Source organism: Ursus americanus, chromosome 7, assembly GCF_024610735.1.
Source record: "Ursus americanus isolate L20-20 chromosome 7, mUrsAme1.1.p, whole genome shotgun sequence".
Taxonomy (NCBI): domain Eukaryota; kingdom Metazoa; phylum Chordata; class Mammalia; order Carnivora; family Ursidae; genus Ursus; species Ursus americanus.
Window position 1 is genome coordinate 60,961,777 of NC_142133.1, and position 18,440 is coordinate 60,980,216.

At 33.9% G+C, this 18,440-nt stretch overlaps 1 protein-coding gene across 13 annotated transcripts in view; it reads right to left on the reverse strand.

The window, feature by feature from the left end:
* The window catches only part of BIRC6 (baculoviral IAP repeat containing 6), a 226,981-nt gene that overhangs the window by 169,482 nt on the left and 39,059 nt on the right, over positions 1-18,440 (reverse strand). For all 13 annotated transcript variants that reach the window (XR_006781730.2, XM_087863741.1, XM_045809116.2 and 10 more), the window contains exons 6-10: positions 17,398-17,480; positions 13,770-13,992; positions 13,531-13,691; positions 8,912-8,970; positions 3,079-4,473 (exon numbers count right to left, since the gene is read on the reverse strand). Coding sequence is in view for 12 of the 13 variants with exons in the window: in XM_087863741.1 (XP_087719867.1) it covers positions 3,079-4,473; positions 8,912-8,970; positions 13,531-13,691; positions 13,770-13,992; positions 17,398-17,480 (1,921 nt within the window). In the remaining variant the exon portion in view is untranslated. The remainder of the gene's footprint in view (positions 1-3,078; positions 4,474-8,911; positions 8,971-13,530; positions 13,692-13,769; positions 13,993-17,397; positions 17,481-18,440) is intronic.

An 18,440-nucleotide genomic window follows, 5' to 3' on the forward strand; every position in this document is an offset into this window, starting at 1 on the left:
GCAGACGTACCAGAAACAACGGAGGTCAAAGGCAACTGAATGAGATGTGCAGAAATAGTCAACCAATAATTTCTATATACAGTACTATTCTTCAAAAACGAATGTGAAATAGAGATATTTCAGGATAATCAGAATTTTTTACTAGGAGATCTGCCTTGTAATAAGTACTAAAGAAAGTCCTTCAAGATGAAAGCACTACCAAATTCTATCTCATACACATACACACACACACACACACACACACAAAGTACCAGAAATGAGTACATAGGTAATGCAATAAGTAGATGAACAATATATTTTATCTCATTTCTTTGTAAATCTTTTTAAAAGACAAAGATTGTATAAACTCTTTTTGGTTGGGTTTGTAACTTATCTTAATGCAACATATAAGACAATGGTAGCACAAAGGTGCAGGAGAAAAAAGATTAGAGCAAAATGTATTTTACTAGAATTAAGTTAGTATTATTCTAAGTAGTTTGTGACAGATTAAATCACTAAGAACAGAACTCCAAAAAAAGTATTTAAAAAATATATATACACAAAAGCACCAGTAATGTCACACCAAATGGCAGAGTAGGAAGTTCTAGGTAGGAAGTTCTAGAGGTCAGCTACTGAACTAGAAAGTGATGAAATCAACTATTTTAGAACTCTGGAACCTAATAAGAAACAATGACCAGAGAATGCTTGATAAAGGGAAATGCTACTGATCTTTCATGAAAGTGGCCTGCAGGAAGCAGCTGCCATCCCCCATTCCTCAGCCATGTGCCAGCAGTGGAGAAAGTGGCCCACGTTTCTGGAATTGTTAGCTGGTGGCTGGAAGGGACCTTATTTCTTTATTTCACATATATGTATATATGTACGTGTATGTATATCCTTTTTCTGAACTTTAATCAAACATTGCGGTATCAAATCTACCTTTAGTACATTATTAATACTATTTGAAATTAACTTACAACATTAGTTGTAGATTTTTATCAAAAGGCTCAATGAGTCTCCAGCAGAAAAAGAGATTTTATGCTATTTGAATACACTCTTATGACATGTCATGAAAACGTAATGTCCTTTTGATTCAGAGTCTGTAATCCTTTTTAAAAATTTTACAACCACTTTTTGGACTGTCATATATACATTTTAAAACATCAACTTTTCTTTCCTCTTTTTTATTACTAATCTCATCTTTTCAAGTCTATCCGGATCAGTCAATCCTTAAGAACTAGGAGATACTTTTCAAAGTGCTTAACTTTTCAGACTTTTTCTTATCCTTTGACCCATCCGGATAAATTCCCTATCTCATGAGATCGATTCCTAGAACTCTTCATTGTCCAAACTCCAAGAATACATTAATCTATTTAAATACTACTTCTCCTCTGTCTCACAAAAGCATATCTCATCAAACAATTAAAATCATTAAACCCTGACTATATTTCTGGAAAATACTAGTATCTTACACAGATGTGCCCCGGGACTAGGTCACTCAGGTTCCAAAACCAGCTCCATTCTGGATGACCTATGGCATATTAAATTGTTTTCGTTTTTTAAATCTTTCATATCAAAAGATTCTTTAAAACTCAACGTATGAGTCGTCATCTTTTTTTTTTAAGTACACTCCATTACTTTTTTTTTAAGTGGCTCCACACTCAGCATGGGCTTGAACTGACAACCCTGAGATCAAGACCTGAGCTGAGATCAAAGTCAGACGCTTAACCAACTGAGCCACCCAGGTGCCCCTACAAGTCTTATGCTTTTGTTACATTCTGGCAGTACAACGTAGTTTAAGCACCCTGATGACAGATGCCCAGGTATGAATGCTGACTCTGTCATTTATTAGCTCTGTGACTTAGGCAAGTTACTTAACCTCTCCTTTCTTCAGTTTCCTTATCTGTAAAATGAAGACAATAACAGTATGTACCTCATAAAGTTGGCATGATGACTAAACGAATTATGAGAAGTAAAGCTCTCTCAACAGTGAACTGGCACATACATGATCAATAACTTCAAATTATCCTTCACACCACAAAGTATTCTGATGGTTTTTCTAAACTTTATCAACTCTAATTCAAAGTTTAATTAGTCTAAAGTTATTCTGCATTGCTCGTTTTTAAAATTAATCTATTTGGTTTTGATGTTATTTGAAGACTTTTCTTCCCCTTATTTTACTAGGTGTATTTCAAAGAAGGCAATCTGAACCACTACATTCACCACTACCCTTCTTGGCCAACTCTTGCAATCTTTTAAAGTGAAAAAAACTTGGGTTAATTCCTCCCAAGAACCACAAATGAAATGTATGACTCTCCACACACCCAGTTCTTCTCCCAAGCACTGGTTATAGCTACCTGGGCTTCAAATATCTCCTGGCCCTAAATTCCTACTATACTATCAATAAAACTATTCATTTTGCCTGATATTGTCAGTAATCCTTTTCAAATACTGCTTTATCTTTCCAACTTAAAATATATAAGAAAAGTAGGGGGGGAAATGCACACTATGTATTACTCTGTATGGGGCCTCAGATGTTGCAAAGCTGATTCAACCATTAGCCAAAGGTCAAGAGTAAATCACACAAGAAAAATTTATTTGGCGAAACTAGTAATTATTCACTAAATATTTTTATTTCAGGAGGAAATAATGACCAGTATATATACTCTGTGCCAAAAACCTTACATACATTATTTCATTTCATTCTAAGAAGCCTGGTAACAGGCCTTCTTATCCTCATCTATAAATAAACAAAGGTTTACTGAGTTTAAAGTAACTTGCCCAAGGCCACAAATTTGAGCAGATGCAGAGTCAGGACTCACAGAAACAACAGCAGGTTATTTTCTTGAGGTTAAAGCAGAGAAGATACTTTCTGAGAGACTTATTAACTTATTTACAATTAGAATCCTTACCTAGGGCAGTAGAAAAAAGTTTTAAAAAGTTAAAACAGTAGAAAGATTCACCGCTTCATCATAAAAAAAAATAATAAATTCCTCTCCATCTATACGGATCTAAAATTCATACGAGGTATGCATATAACTGAATGCCATATACACTGATTTTGTAAGATTTGTAGGAGAACCAAACAAACCAACAGCTTACCTTTGGTGCATGCACACAGCCTGTCTGTGCCCGAGCAGTAAATGACAGAAACAAATGTGTCCTGTTCCTCAGTGCCCTCCTTTTTGGGAGGTTCCACTTTGGCCAAAATTTCAAAGTTTGAAAGATCTAATATTTTTACATATCCTCCCTGAGTGGTTATTACCAGGTGTCCAAGAGTAGAAATATCAGCCTTTTTTTCTCTTTCAATGCCATTCTTTGAGGTTAACTGCATTTCTTCAACAGGTTCCTCACAGTCATCTTCTCGATTATCCAATATATCTGGTGGAAGCAAAATGAGCGAGGTAATTGTGTCCTGGGGGTCTTTGATATGTTGGATTTTTATTGGCTCCTCTTCTAAAGTCACTATCCGAGTGGCATAATTCATTTTATAAAGTATTAAATATCCACCACTAACATTCCTCTGCTCGGGCTGAATTATCAAAGGAGTTTGTACATCTGCTGGTGATTCATGTTGGATTACACTAATATTTGCACCATTCACTACAGCAAGATTTGATTCCAGCTCACCTTTCCGTCTATTACATAGTGCAGAGTTTAATTTATTTAAATTATTCAAGGCCTCTACTTGATTTATTGCACTCAAGGATTCAACAGGGCATGTCCGCAGTCCTACCAACAAATGAATTCCATCAGCACAAGGAGTTAGGGAGTCTATACAAAGATTCTCCTCCTCTGCAAACTTTGGCAGCCTTAAGCACTGAACCAAAGTCCCAGGCTTGGGAAACACAGAGTTCCACTTCTCAGAATCTGGAGAGGTAAGGTTGGCTGCTGCATCTGCAAATTGCTGAATGTAAGTCACCGGAGGATCCTGCAACAACAACTGCTCCTGACTATCCAGCTCCATTTCAATAATCTGTGGAACTGTAAAGCCATCATCATGCAAACTTTTGCTCATTATATTGTTCATCTGTGAAAATATTTTTCCTGCTTTCTCATCAGATTCCTTGATGCTATAAAGAAGCAAAATGGGTAAAGTCCTCCTTACCAGAGGAGAATTTAATTCTGAGTTAGTGCAGGATTCATTGTCAGTTGACCCTTGTTCTGATATACTTTCACCCTGAGTTCTGCTTAAACCATCCAGTGACCTGTGAGAATTACTACTAATGGGTGAGGTAGCAGGAGATTTATATGTTAATAAACCTCCAGCTAATAAACATGGAAAGGGAATGTTGTGTTGTTCCTGGTGCTTTTCCTTTGTCTTTTCACTCTTAGAGTTTGTTAAGCAAGGATTTGCCCCAAGTTCTTCAAGATCCTTAACAGTATCTTCAAGCACATTGGCCACAATCTCCCACTGAAGTTTTTCAGGCTGCTGCAGAATGCTGAGTGCTGTTATATCAAGGCTGACCTCCATGCCTTCCTTCTGTGACGTATGCCCTTTGAAAAGGAACAATATTCATTAGAATTGGTCCTGAGATTGGTAAGTCATAAATCTTTAGTACAATGTTTTCGTTCATTTTCTTTTCTTACTCATCCAATCAGTGCATTATAATCATGTAAGTGGAAGAATTTAAAGTACTTTAAGGGGAAGTTAATCAAATCTGAGATAAATCTATTCAGAAAAACCACTAAGGTATTCAAGAGAGTCAAAACCATTTTCAATTCAGAATATATTCTCCTGGCAATTTATAAGCAACCCTCCCCCACCCTTTTTAATTTATGAGAACGGTTAAAGAATGAAGACATTATTAGTATCAAAATAATAGGATTTCTGTCCTTCAATTCTAAACCAAAAAACACTCAATACCATTATAACTGTCACACACTTTATAGAATATCCATGAAACATGATTATAGTGTCAGTTCCCTTTCTTTCACCATTTAGAAGAAGTCATAGCATGCTCTCCTCCCTCCCACCCCACCATGCTAATTATCAGTTGATTATCACAGTATACAATGCAATTCTAATTTCAGCTTAGGAAAAAATTATAACTAGGAAGGAAAAAACCCAAAATTTGCCATTTTAAAGTGAAGCATAAAGTGTCTTCTGCTAATTCATGGCTCACTTAAAGTCAACTACAATATCCCTTAATGATCCTTTGTCCATTGTGTGTTGTCCCCTTACAAAGAGTACAAAAGTCATTTCTCAGTCTCAAAGCTCCAAATATGCCATGTTTGTCTACACAAAACCTTGTAACAGATGTCACTTAACCCCTAAACCAGGTATAATCTCTTAATATTGAACTGAAAATCTGAACCATTTTGTTTCTTTCTCAATAGCAAAAATACTATCAGTCAGCAACATTAGCAACAATAATGTCTAAGTCTAGATCTTATGGGGGGAAAAAAAACACACTGGAATTGGCTTTATGATTTTAGATAAGAAAAATACAGAATAGTAAAGGAAATAAGTATAAAATAACTCAACAACTCCATGAAAGTTTGAAAGCGCCCATGTAATGTGCAAATGAGATTCACAGAACATCATACACTTAACATATACCAAAAGTTCTGCTCACACCATTTCTGCTATTTCATTAAGTATTTCTTTAAAATGCTCAATGACAGCTTTATCTAGAACTTCCCGTTTTCTGGGGATAATCTTCTCACTTCATATAACGTTGCTATTATGACCTAAATCTGACACCATTTCTAGTTAAATGGAAGAAAATTGTAATTACACACTCAACAGTTTAATTGTCCTAATGAAGCTGTTCATTTACACGACCACTCATTTGGTTACATTCACACGCAGTCTGTCTATAATACCGTGCGTTAGTTATCTGTATTAACTCTACTAATTTAGATTTGAAATTAAAAGGTGACAGTAAGATTTTGATAGCATGTAGTACACTGTAATAAATCTTGAGGATGTTCAACTATTTATTGGACTAAACTGAAACTTATATAAATGATTTTTTTTTAGGTTATGGTCAGAACTAAAAAGATAGTTTATGATACAGAGAAAGATAAAAACAAAATAACCACAAATTACATATATTAACATACATTTAAGAAATATTCAAATTAAATGGCATAGAAGGTGGGACTATTCATTAAGAAGGGCAGCATGACAAGTGGCATTATTACTCTGCTTCTTCCCAACAATTTAAGTAACATCTAAGAAACATCCGGTGCTGTCCATTCTACTTCAGAAGACTGACAAAGCACAATGACAACTGTCAAATACTGCAGTAAGGAAATCTGTTATCTCAGAATTTCTCAAACCTACTGGACTATAAAACAAGTTTTTATATAATATAGCTACAAAGAGACTGCAATACAATATTCTCCAGATAATCATTTTGGGAAACCCTTCTGTTTTCTGCTTACTTAGGTAGTGTCAGCCAACAGTTCTATCAGCCAAACTTCCTGAGGTAAGCAACTAGGTTTTACCTAAGCACTTTTCTAAAACTAAGAAATTTCAATTTGAACCCTCCTTCAATCTCCTGTCAAACACTCTTCCCACTCTTCACAAGAAGTAAATGTATCCTTAATTCGGTTATCTGGCCCCAAAACCAAACTTTTCTCTCTATGACATCATCTAGATACTTTCAAAAGCCATAACCTTCAAATGAAAAATGGGTAAAAGTCTCTTAGGTAAGAAATACATTCCATAATTCTTCAGACTGTATCATTCACTTTGATGGGAATCTCCTAGAGTTGGTAAATGTAAATTTTGAAATAGCATCTATGACTTATTTTAGATACTTCAGGAAGACAACACATCTCCCATTCATAACACGAGCCTTCATAAACTCGCCAGTAAACTATCAATATAACAGAATTAACCTAGAAGATAGAGTCGTCCCCCCCTTTATAGGCAGGAGACACATCCCAAAACCCCAGTGGACACCTGTAACTGTAGACAGTACAAAACTCTGTATGTACTATGTTTTATTTGTATACATACATATGATAAAGTTTAACTTACAAACCAGGCACAGTAAGAGATTAACAGCAAAAGTTATGTCACTGTGTTTCCTCTCCCAAAATATCCTACTATACTATATTCACTCTTCTTGTGATGATGTGAGATAAAATACCGATGTGATGAGATGAAGTGAGGTAAAAGACACAGGCAATGTGCCCTACCGTTATGCTACTACTTACCTTCTGACCATATGCCAGAAGGTCATCTACTCAGGATAACAGATGACCAAAGGTAACTGAAACTGTGGAAAGCGAAACCCCAAGTGAGGCTGACTAATATACATATTTTACAAATGAACTTACAAATCCTAAAAGGAGGGAATTAAAAATTTTGAACCAGAAGGATTTTTCTTCTCTTTCCATAGCTACCTTTTAATACTACATAAGGACAACAACCCCAACCTTAAATGAGGTACCACAGAAAAAGCCAACAAACATACATGGTGACTTTCTAGATACTAGAAGTGAGATAAACAGGACTACGGTATCTAAAGGAAGTGTGAAAAAGCAACTAGGCATAGATGAAAAAGGTAGAAGTAGAAAAGGGATAAAGAAATAGGCCAAAGATAGAAACTATAATTACAAAAATACCTACTGAGATCATTGGACCCAGAGAAAAGAGCAAAGCTACAGCATACAAAGGAAAGGTTATGGTTAGAATCAAAAACTTTAAGAGCAGAAAAAGGAACATTTAGTTCAAATACTTCACTTTACAAAGGAAAAACTGAGGCCCAGAGAGTATGAGTGACTGGACAAAGAGTGAATTAGTAGAATTCAAGCTCTAACCAGGTCTCCAGGTAACCTGTGACCAGTTTATTATTTTTTCCCAGATTAAGAAAATGCAATTGTAGCCCTTTTCTGTTTTTGCAAAAGGACAACAAAATGGGAAAGGAACATTATCTTCATCAGACTAATTTTTTTTTAATGAATCTATTCCTTATTTTTCTAGAGCTAATTATACATTCATAAATTACTCAGGGCATTTTCCTACTTTAAAATTTTTTTTCACTGCTAAAAATTACTTCAAAAGACAACTAAGGTTTAACCCCAAATCAGTCTAGCATTGTTTGGGGGCTTTAAAAAAATTCCATGACAGTTTAGAACTTAGAGAGCACTTGCTATTCTACACTCACTCTAATTTTTGACATCTGTACTATACAAAGCCATGTCTCTTCCCCCAGAGATTTAACAAGTTATATATGTCCTCAGTTCCTGAGATAGGACATTACAGAACAGCCGCAATTTAGTAACACTTTTTAAAAATATTGGCTATTTCCCAGGTACTATGCTTTACATATTTTTATCTTAATCGGTCCCTAAAACTCTAACAGATGTTAGTTAACATAACTCTTTTATGTATTGGGAAATGCATTCAGCCTATAATAAATGACAAGAATTTGAATTCTGATACAGAAAAACTATTCGGAGATGTACTATTAGCCTTGCCTATTATATAACTACATTAGAATGTGAAGCACACGCTTTCACCTTAATATTTCATAAGATAATGAGTAAGGCAGCACTTACCTGATGATTAAGATTTTATACTTAATTTATTCTCTCTTTACTTGTTTTATTTTGGGAATAAAGAACCTTAATTTCAATGTTACTTTTATTTAACAACAGAATAAATTATACAAATAAACCAAACACATTCTGAAGAGCTTAATGTCTATTCCTTGACATCTGTGACAAAAATTTAGTAAAACTGTCACTTTAACTAATTTGGCTCAAATATGTACCATTTAAAATATAAGTATGGGACTCTACATATGCTGATTCAAGATCTCTAATATTTAACATTTGAGTTTTCTGTGTATATTAATGAAAATGTAGAGTTTGCATTCACTAAGAAATTCAGAATTAAGTAATATTTTGCTTTACCTATAACTGTATAAATGAAAGGATTTAAACAATAGGTTATCTGATATTTTTAACATACCTGTGACGGAATCTGATCTGGAATGCTCTTCACTGTCTGAATCCTCCAGTAAATCATCACTTAAAGACAAAGTAAAAAAATATTTGGAATTTCAAAAAAAAGGTATACATATTATGAGACAAAGAAAAAAGTTACAACCACCGCTCTGCAACTCAAAGAGAAGTATCATATAAAACTATTAAAACTTGCTTAAATGACATATAAGTAGTCTGAAATCATAACTGATTGACAATGCTGGTATTGGATTACCTTAAAATCATGAAATAAGTATCTGTCTGAAACAGAATGTGGAAACCTCTAAGAATGTATAATAAAATTTGTACGGATTTGAAGACTTAAGGTGTGACTGAGAATAGCAGGTAAATAAACGGATAAGAGAGAGAGGCAGCTAATAAAGTCAAGTATTTCAGATAGTAAAATTTTAATAACTACTTCATTACTGAATTCAAGAAAGTTGTCCTAAAACCAAATAAAAGAGCTATATAAATATGTGTATATGTACACGTACTCTCTCTCTCTCACACACACACACTTCATTTTTGCCTTGTGTTTGGTTTGTTTGTTTTTAAAGGGGTAGTAAGTGCTCCTTGACAAGCAGGGAAACTATTACAACTCAGAAGTTATGTGTTAAGAAGAGAGGAGGTCCCTCCTTTATTCTTTACTCAGTCAAGAAATTGCCAGCCTCCCTCTTCACATCCATCTTTATTCGCACTCTCATCTGTTAGCAGACAAGAAAAAAATTTAATAAAAGATCACTCTAGCATAATATGAGACTGTGTCTATACTCTTAACAATCAGCACTTCTACAGTTCTAAAATTCTGATGACCTCAATTTAAAAAATTAAAAGATGCATTTTGAAGGAAAGAAAGAATATTAACTCTCCCTTTCTGAAACAATATATTTCACTTACAACTGAAATAGCCAGGCACTTAGATAATTTTAAATGAAATGTAAGTAAGTAATCTCTGTTAAAAAAAAAAAAAAGGTTGAAATATGCAGTAGGGGCAGGGCTCAGTTAGACATTTTTGACAAATTTCTGTGTCTTAAATTTTTCAAGTGGAAATAATTTTCCATAAAACAATTCTGTGCTATAATTTAAAACAACAAAAAAATGTGCAAAAGTTCAAGATCAGTTGCTAATTAGCCTTAAGCTATTTAAATACTAATTGGCTGATTTCAGAGAAATAATAAAGATACTTGGAAAAATAAACCCCAAGAGGAAATACTAATCTTTGGAAATTATCCAGAATGAAGAAATCCAAACCAAGAAGAAACAATAGGTTTCATATACGGAAGGGTTTTCATATTAAAAAAATAACCAAGTATTATCCAGCTATAAGGACAAAAAGTTAAATAAAGTACTTGTATATTTTATTTATTTTATTTTTATTTATTTAAATAGGCTTCACACCCAATGTAGAACCCAACATGGAGCTTAAACTCACAACCCTGAGATCAAAACCTGAGCTGAGATCAAGAGTTGGATACTTAGCTGTCTGAGCCACCCAGGTGCCCTAAGTAGTTGTATATTTTAAAGAAGGAATTCAAGGTATCTTGATATGAAATTACAAATAATGTTATAAAGGGTTGCCAGAAAATCACCTTAACTAGCAAAAAAACAAAATGAAATAAAAAGCTCTTTCTCAAGTTTTTCAAAATACAATCTCTTTTCAAAAAATTATTTGATAGAAAAATTCTCATACCGCTACATAGTAAAAGTAAGTACAATGACTGAACTGTATATACCAAAAGGGTGAATTTTGTGATGTATAACTATACCTTAATAAAACTCTTAAATATGGGTTAAAAAAACACACATAAATACACATTAAAAAATTTATATATATAAATGTTAACATAACTGGATGATGTAATTATGGGTACTCTACATATCTTCAAGTTACTTCTCTGTATTGTCCAATTTTTCTATGTTAAGCATGCATTAGGTTTATAACAGACACTAGATTTACTAAAGCCTTTTACATGTGCAAAACCTTCTGCAGAGTAATAAATATCCAAAATAAATAAGATATTATGAATAAGTTTTAAATGGTTAGTTAGTATTATCTACTTTTGAAAACTGAAGATACTAGTATCACATGGATACCTTAGCTTTGATATATCAATACTATATAAACAACTTTAAAGATAAATGCAGGAAATTTTTACCAATTTAAAAAATATACAAAATGAGACAAAGATGTTAATTCATTTAAATTAAATGTGTTCCCAAATAATCTTCCTTCCCAAATAAATATTCTTCCCTGAATTAACTCAGAACAAAGACAAATGTTGCCTTTCAAGTAGAAATGGTCATAAACAATCCATAAGCAAACTACACTGCCAATTAAGCTTCTTGGCTAAGTTTTAATTCGTTCAATTAACATTATTCTTTGAGCTAATGAAACTTATACAGTATTTTTCAAAACAAATATATTATATATTGTGCCACAAAATCAGTATTAGTTTGGTTCAGTATATTTACTACCAATACAACAGAAATCCTGCTACCTCTGGGGGAAGGGAGAGCCAGAGAGGGAGACTGAGGTTAGAGATGAAGTTTCACCTCTTCAGCTTCCTCCTACCACCCCAACTTAAGAGTACTCTTTCAGTATGATTCACTTCACTTTCTTAAGAGAAAAGGATCCTTCTACCCTAGAAAGACTACCTCTTAAAAGTACGCAGAGATTTATATCTCAACTCCAGCACACCACAACATAATACCTGTCCACCTGAGATACTGGGTGTTTACCGAAAATGTACATTTTACCTAAGTGTGTGTGCAATCTTAAAAAGTATGTCTTGATTCAATTTCTAACCCCCAAATTACAAAACTCCAAGACAAAAGTTCTAATTAAAATCAGTGTTCACGGTGCCTGGGTGGCTCAGTCGTTAAGCGTCTGCCTTCGGCTCAGGGCGTGATCCCAGCGTTATGGGATCGAGCCCCACATCAGGCTCCTCCACTGGGAGCCTGCTTCTTCCTCTCCCACTCCCCCTGCTTGTGTTCCCTCTCTCGCTGGCTGTCTCTCTCTCTCTGTCGAATGAATAAATAAAATCTTAAAAAAATAAAATAAAATAAAATAAAATAAAATAAAATAAAATAAAATAAAATAAAATAAAATCAGTGTTCAGGGGCGCCTGGGTGGCACAGTCGGTTAAGTGCCGACTCTTGGTTTCAGCTCAGGTCGTGACCGAAGGGGGGGACTCCACACTCAGCAGAGTCCGCTTCAGATTCTCTCTACCTCTCCCTCTACCCCTCCCATTCGTGCTCTCTAAAATAAATAAATAAATCTTTTAAAAAATTAATTAAATCAGTGTTCAGAAGCACATACCAATTTCATTATCTTCTATTAACTTTCCACTAACTTCTAAGAAAATCACAGAGCTCAAGCACACTTACTTTCTAGTCCTATTGACAAATGTAGTCAAAACTCAAACAATAGGCCACCTGCTTTTCCATCAAGCTGGGGATTTACTCACAGGGATTTATAATAACTGAGAACAGCCAATGAAGCTTTAATGCAGTCTGTTTCAGAGCTCAGGCCACATTCATTTACCTACCCATAATTTATACATATCATTACCAAGAAAGACCAGACAGAGGTAACCTTCCCAACTAATATACTATGAATTTTCCATTAATTCCATTAATGAAACAATTTGCACTAATAGAGTTTTATGTTATGTACATGCCACCAAAAGGACTGTGAAGTAAAATACTGTGAAATCACTGACTGTGGTAGAACATCTATCACACATCATTAACGTAAGAAGCCCCTGCAAGAGAGATGACAGATTGCCTCAGCATCAGGACATCTTATCACAGTTAAATAGTCCCCATTTCACACTGCTACCTTCAGAATCTTAAAAGGGAGTAGCTTCTACTGCTTAAGACAAGTTGAGTGGTTTTTGGAACCTTCATTCTGTCTGCTTGAGAATACTGCATATGTTGCTCTATAATCCTAGCCCAGTTCAGAGTTACAACTGCAGTGTCTTCAGAGATGAGTGGGTAAAGTAAAATTATACTTTGACTCCTGCACCCACACAGATCAAATACAGCTACAGAAATCAAGACTGTCACAAAACCTGAATGGAAGAGAACCCAACATAACAATTTTACCAAAATGTCTCTACAGTAATAATGACCATGCCTCAACTCATGCTGACTACTGATAAACTGTTTTAAATAATCAGGTCATCTTGCCTAGCCATGGGTTATTTCACTATGTATTAGCACTTCTACAATTTGAGGTGCTAATGAAAACAAGTGGGAACCAAAATCATTTGGTTCAACTGCACTAGGAAAAGATTTAGAAGAAGGTAAAATAAGTTTAATCAAAGGATTTAGTTTCATTATTTAGACTTTATTTTTCAGCGCAGCAATTATTTCCAATTGGCATAGATTGAGACAGAAAATAAAGTAAATTTTATAGATGATGGCATTTCCGAATGAAAATTTTTCTCAAGTATCACAGCTCTTCCAGACTTTATAACTAAACGTTTGTTCTCTACTCTCTTGACCTAATAATTTTTTCTGCCCCTTTACTTAGAATTAAGAGAATATAAAATTTAGGACAATATGTAACTTTTATAAATCCACTAAAAAAAATTCACATACCTATCTCCTTCCAATTTTGGTATGTCCGAGCAGCTGGAGGAGTCTTCCAGCCACGCTAAAGTTGGTCTCCTTGATTCAACTGCCGAGCTTGGTTCTCCCGAAAGAATAAGCTGTTGTACGATTGCTGGGTCATATGCATTAATTTCAAACTTCAAGTGCACCTAAATGAATGAAAAGCCGAGGTTTAAGACTGACTTTTTTCTCAATTACTAATTTGTTACTTCAAAATTAAAACATACCTTCATAAGTTTGGAAACATCCCATATGCAGATCTTTCCTCGTTTTGTTGCAGCAGCTAGAAAGTGAGGGCAGCTCCCCGACCCAAAGCAAGCTATTCTGTCAGTTCCATCAGTACAGGGAAACTGTGCAGGACTTGTCGCAAGAGTGACGGACAACGGCACATTCTGTGTGTGCTCACCTTTCACAAACGGGCAGTTTGGGGAGTGTCTCTCGTGTTCAGACCTTTACACAGATTAAGGAAGGAAAAGTTTACTTAACAACAAAGCTGTTAAGTCTGTAGATTTAAAAAAGAACTCCAGGATCATCTTTTCTTTTTTAAAAAACAATTAAAGTACGCTTTATTAAAAAGACTCAAATGCCACATCATTCAATCTTACCAAGATCACTCTAACATATTCAACCACTCACTATAGCAGCAGATTTTATTCCCTTTAACGTATTACAGATAAAATCAGTCGCTGACAAAACAGAAATGCTATAGTATAATTTATACTATATTCACATACTGATAAAATTGTGTAAAGTCTGGTATTTCCTCACACTGTTTCCTACAACTGTAAATAAGTAATTACTTTGTTTTGGTTTAAAATTCCCCAGAAATCATGTACAGCATACTGACAATAGGTAATAATATTGTATTATATACCTGAAGTTTGAGAAGAGGATGTATTTTAAATTAGATCTTAACACATGTACACACACAAAATGGTAACTGTGTAGAGGTGATGGATATATTAATTAGCTTGACTGTGGTGGTCTTTTCAGTGTGTACATATACCAAAACATCAAGTTGTACACCTTAAATACATACAATTTTTACATGTCAAAGATATCTCAATACAGCTATTTTTAAAATTAATTATATACAATCATATGCATATCTGTATCAGTGGCCACAACTGTAAATGACATATAGTAAAAACTCGATTAAGTGTCATTCGTATCACAAAAAAACTTTTTAGTAAAGATCTGAAAGCAAAAAGATCTAGAGTTTGGATAAAATGACCTATGTTAAGAACACAGAAATACATATTACACATTCACTACAGGACCAAACCAGATAAATAACTTCTAAAGAAAATTTCTTTTCAAAGAAACATAGAAAGATAATATTCACAGACTGTGCATTATTTCTTTCACATAAATGCTTAATGAGCAAAAAGAAACGTTAAATTTGTTTACTTAGAAAATTCTAACATGTTTAGTAAAAATAAAACAGTAGGAATTCTCAAGACTAGTATAATGACTTTAAAAATTCTCAAATATTGAAAGGATTAACTTTAACACTTACAAAGTATGTCTCCAACTTTGTGACTACTTTCTTTCTTTCTGATTATTCTTTTTTTTACTCTCACTAGCTGTAATTACAAGGCATTACCTGAAATGTCAGGATGCCGCTACCAAAAAAAGAACTTTTTTTTTTTTTTTTAATTTCCAAGGCAAAGAAAGGAAAACTACACTTATAAAATATGCCATTCCTCGGGGTGTACATATTTCTTTTTTCAAAGCACCTACAACTTACCTATATCCATATATAAACCCTGGACAAATTGCAATAGTCAGATGTCTTACATAATTGCTTTTAAATGACATCCCCAAGCACATATTTTGACTGGATTCCCTCCCAACTAAATCCTAGGGTATTTTCCTCTTTCCATCCTTCTTTCTTCCCTGAGTTTTAACTTTTTAATTAAAATGTTATTTACACAAGTGACACATAACTATATAAAATAAAGCTAAATACCACTCAATTACAATATCCAATCCCAGTAATCTCTTTTCCCACCTCCAAATAACCACGTTTATGAATTTAATCAGTATACTTCTAAAATATTTTTGTAAGTTTTCATGTATATGTACATGTAAGAAAATATAATTTTTCATTCTAAAAAAATTACTACTGTATGAATCATCCTACAACAAACTTCTTGATACAATAACATAACTAAAAGTTACTGATGGTGAATAGAGAGCAAACTATTGATTCCTTTTAATTGTTGGATAATAGATTATATGACCATACCACATTTTATTTGGCTATTCCATCCTGACAAACATTTAAGATGATTCCAGTTTTTCACAGCAGTTACCATCTACTTTATGCCTCTTTGTATACAAGAGGAATTAATTCTCTCAGGTAAATAAGTAGAAGTGGAATTGCCAGATGATAGGGTGTGCTCATTTTATTTTTTAAAAACTTCAATCTCCCTCCAAAGTAGCTCTATCAACTCCCGCCATCAATATATGAGAGTCCCATTGTCCACTTGCAAGTCTTCCTTCTTTTCCCCCTTACAGATTCAGAAGCTACCTAGGCTCAGCTCCCCACCTCCCTTCAATCCTGTTCCCTCCTATCCATTTAGAACACTGCCCTCAAGTCCTCAGAGATGCTACCAATTGCTTAAATTTGAGGAATCCTGAATCCTGGGGCAAGAAGAGATAGAATCCTTGATTCCCTGACCATGTCAAGAAAAGATAGGTTTTGACAGCCCAAGGTGCATATTTGAAATTTCCTCCCCAAAAAATATTTATGAATAAAGTTACATTCTATAATATCATGGTATAATTGTTTAGGGATGGGTTAAATAACTGAGGATCAGCCTAAGAAACTAAAAAATACATGTTAAAATGGTTTCTATATAAATAGTTTCTAGGGGAAAAGACTGAGTTCCAAACAGAACCTTAACCCAAGCTGGAAATTGCACATGTTCAACTCTCAGTCCACAGACAGACGCGACTTCAATTTTCATATAGTAAACCCACTGCAAACGGGAATCCATATGTTCACTCCAATAGGCTTTAGCTAGTTTACCCCATTCACAACAGCTGATTAACATTCAGAGACCTCAAACTAATTTTACTACAAACCAAATCCTGGCTCCATCACTAATCAGCCATATGCTCTTTGGCAAATTTTATTTTCTTTATTTACAATGGGATAATAATTCCTATTGCACTGAGTGACAGTTAAGGATTAAACTGGGAATATTCTCCATTCCCTCCTCTAAAATGAAGATAGCAGTACCTATTTCATAGGGCTAATATGAGAATTAAACGAGTTAAACATACATAAAGTGCTTAGGATGGTAACTGGTAAGTAGCATTATATAAGTATTTGCTCTTATTACTATTTCTATTAATAGGGCCTCAGTTATTTATAAAAATTAGGTTTCAATACATGATCTCTAATGTTTAACCAAGTTCTAAACTTTCATCCATTGGAATTCAAAATTAACACAGACTCCCTAAAATTACTTTAAAGTTAAAAACACAGATCGTAAGGCCCTGCTCTGTGGACTCCCTACTGATAGGCTGCCCTCAACTGACCAAGATTAAACTGCTAAAGTTAATCATACTGTATCAACTTACTTATCATAGCCTTCTGGTTCAGGCCTAATTCTACTCTTTGGCACTTCTCCCTTAGATTTTAGGAAGTCAAAGACCTTAGTTACTGTATGCCAAGTGATGTGACAGAGCATAGACAGTGCTCTCTCATTCTCTTAGGACAAAGGCAAAAATACAGATGGAAAAAGGCAAGAATTTCATTGTATCTAGATGAAAAACGAAAAATTTAGAAGCCTACTTATATGATTAACTTAGCCTATTATATCCAGAAAAATCAAAACTCACCAAGGTTCATCAGTAGGTTCCCAACAAACGAGACATACACTACAAGTAAAACACATGGCTCTGTCATCTCCAGATGAGGCAGGCTACAAATTTATAAAGACAGAAAAGGTTAATATTAAAATAACCTTTTAATAAAAATTCTTCTAAAAATGTTCATAATATTAGGTAAAAAGCACACTGAGGAAAAGACAATTAGCCTATACACTGATTCCAGAGATACAGTGAATGCCTAAATGTTTAAAAATTTGCTGCTTTATTTGAAAAATTGTGTTTCATCAAAAAATGAGCACTAGAGCAAACATGGAGGCACACACATACTTAGTCTCTAATCTAGCATCTTCTAAATGCATTACTGAAGTATTTGAAATACAGTTAAATATATAAGGAAGTAGAATCTAACACATTTTATTATTAACTGAATTTCATTCAACCACCTAAGAAAGGCCAAGTAAAAAGGAAAAGCAAACTAGTGAACCTAATTCATGTAATATTCTTTAAGACACTTTATATATATGACATTTTGTCCTGTGTAATACATCAAAATCTAAACTAAAATATAGCTCTGAAAACATACATTACTATTTTTGAGGACTTACTCTACTTAACACCTACTATGCATATAGATGTAAATTTACTTATATTCTTTAAAATTAAGAATAATCAGTCCCTAACACAGGCAGAAGATTTAGAAAATCTATGATTTGATCTCTTCGCAAAGATGGAATACAATAAACAATAATTCAACAGAAAAAATACCAAGGCATCACTTTACAGAGATTGTTTTAGGAAATGATACCAAATAGCAATGAAGATAAATTATCAGGAAAAATGGTCCATATTCAAACTTTAAGTTAGAAAAATAATTTCAGTAACTCTAGTATTAGCCAGCCTCCAAACTAATCTATCTTTAACTGGAAATCTGACAGACCATGAATAAAATAGTCCAATATGTATGAATTTCTGATTTAATTTTAGTTAAGATACTCCAAACACTTCAAGATAACTAAGGAATAATCACTCTTCAGATTCTCTACAATAGTTAC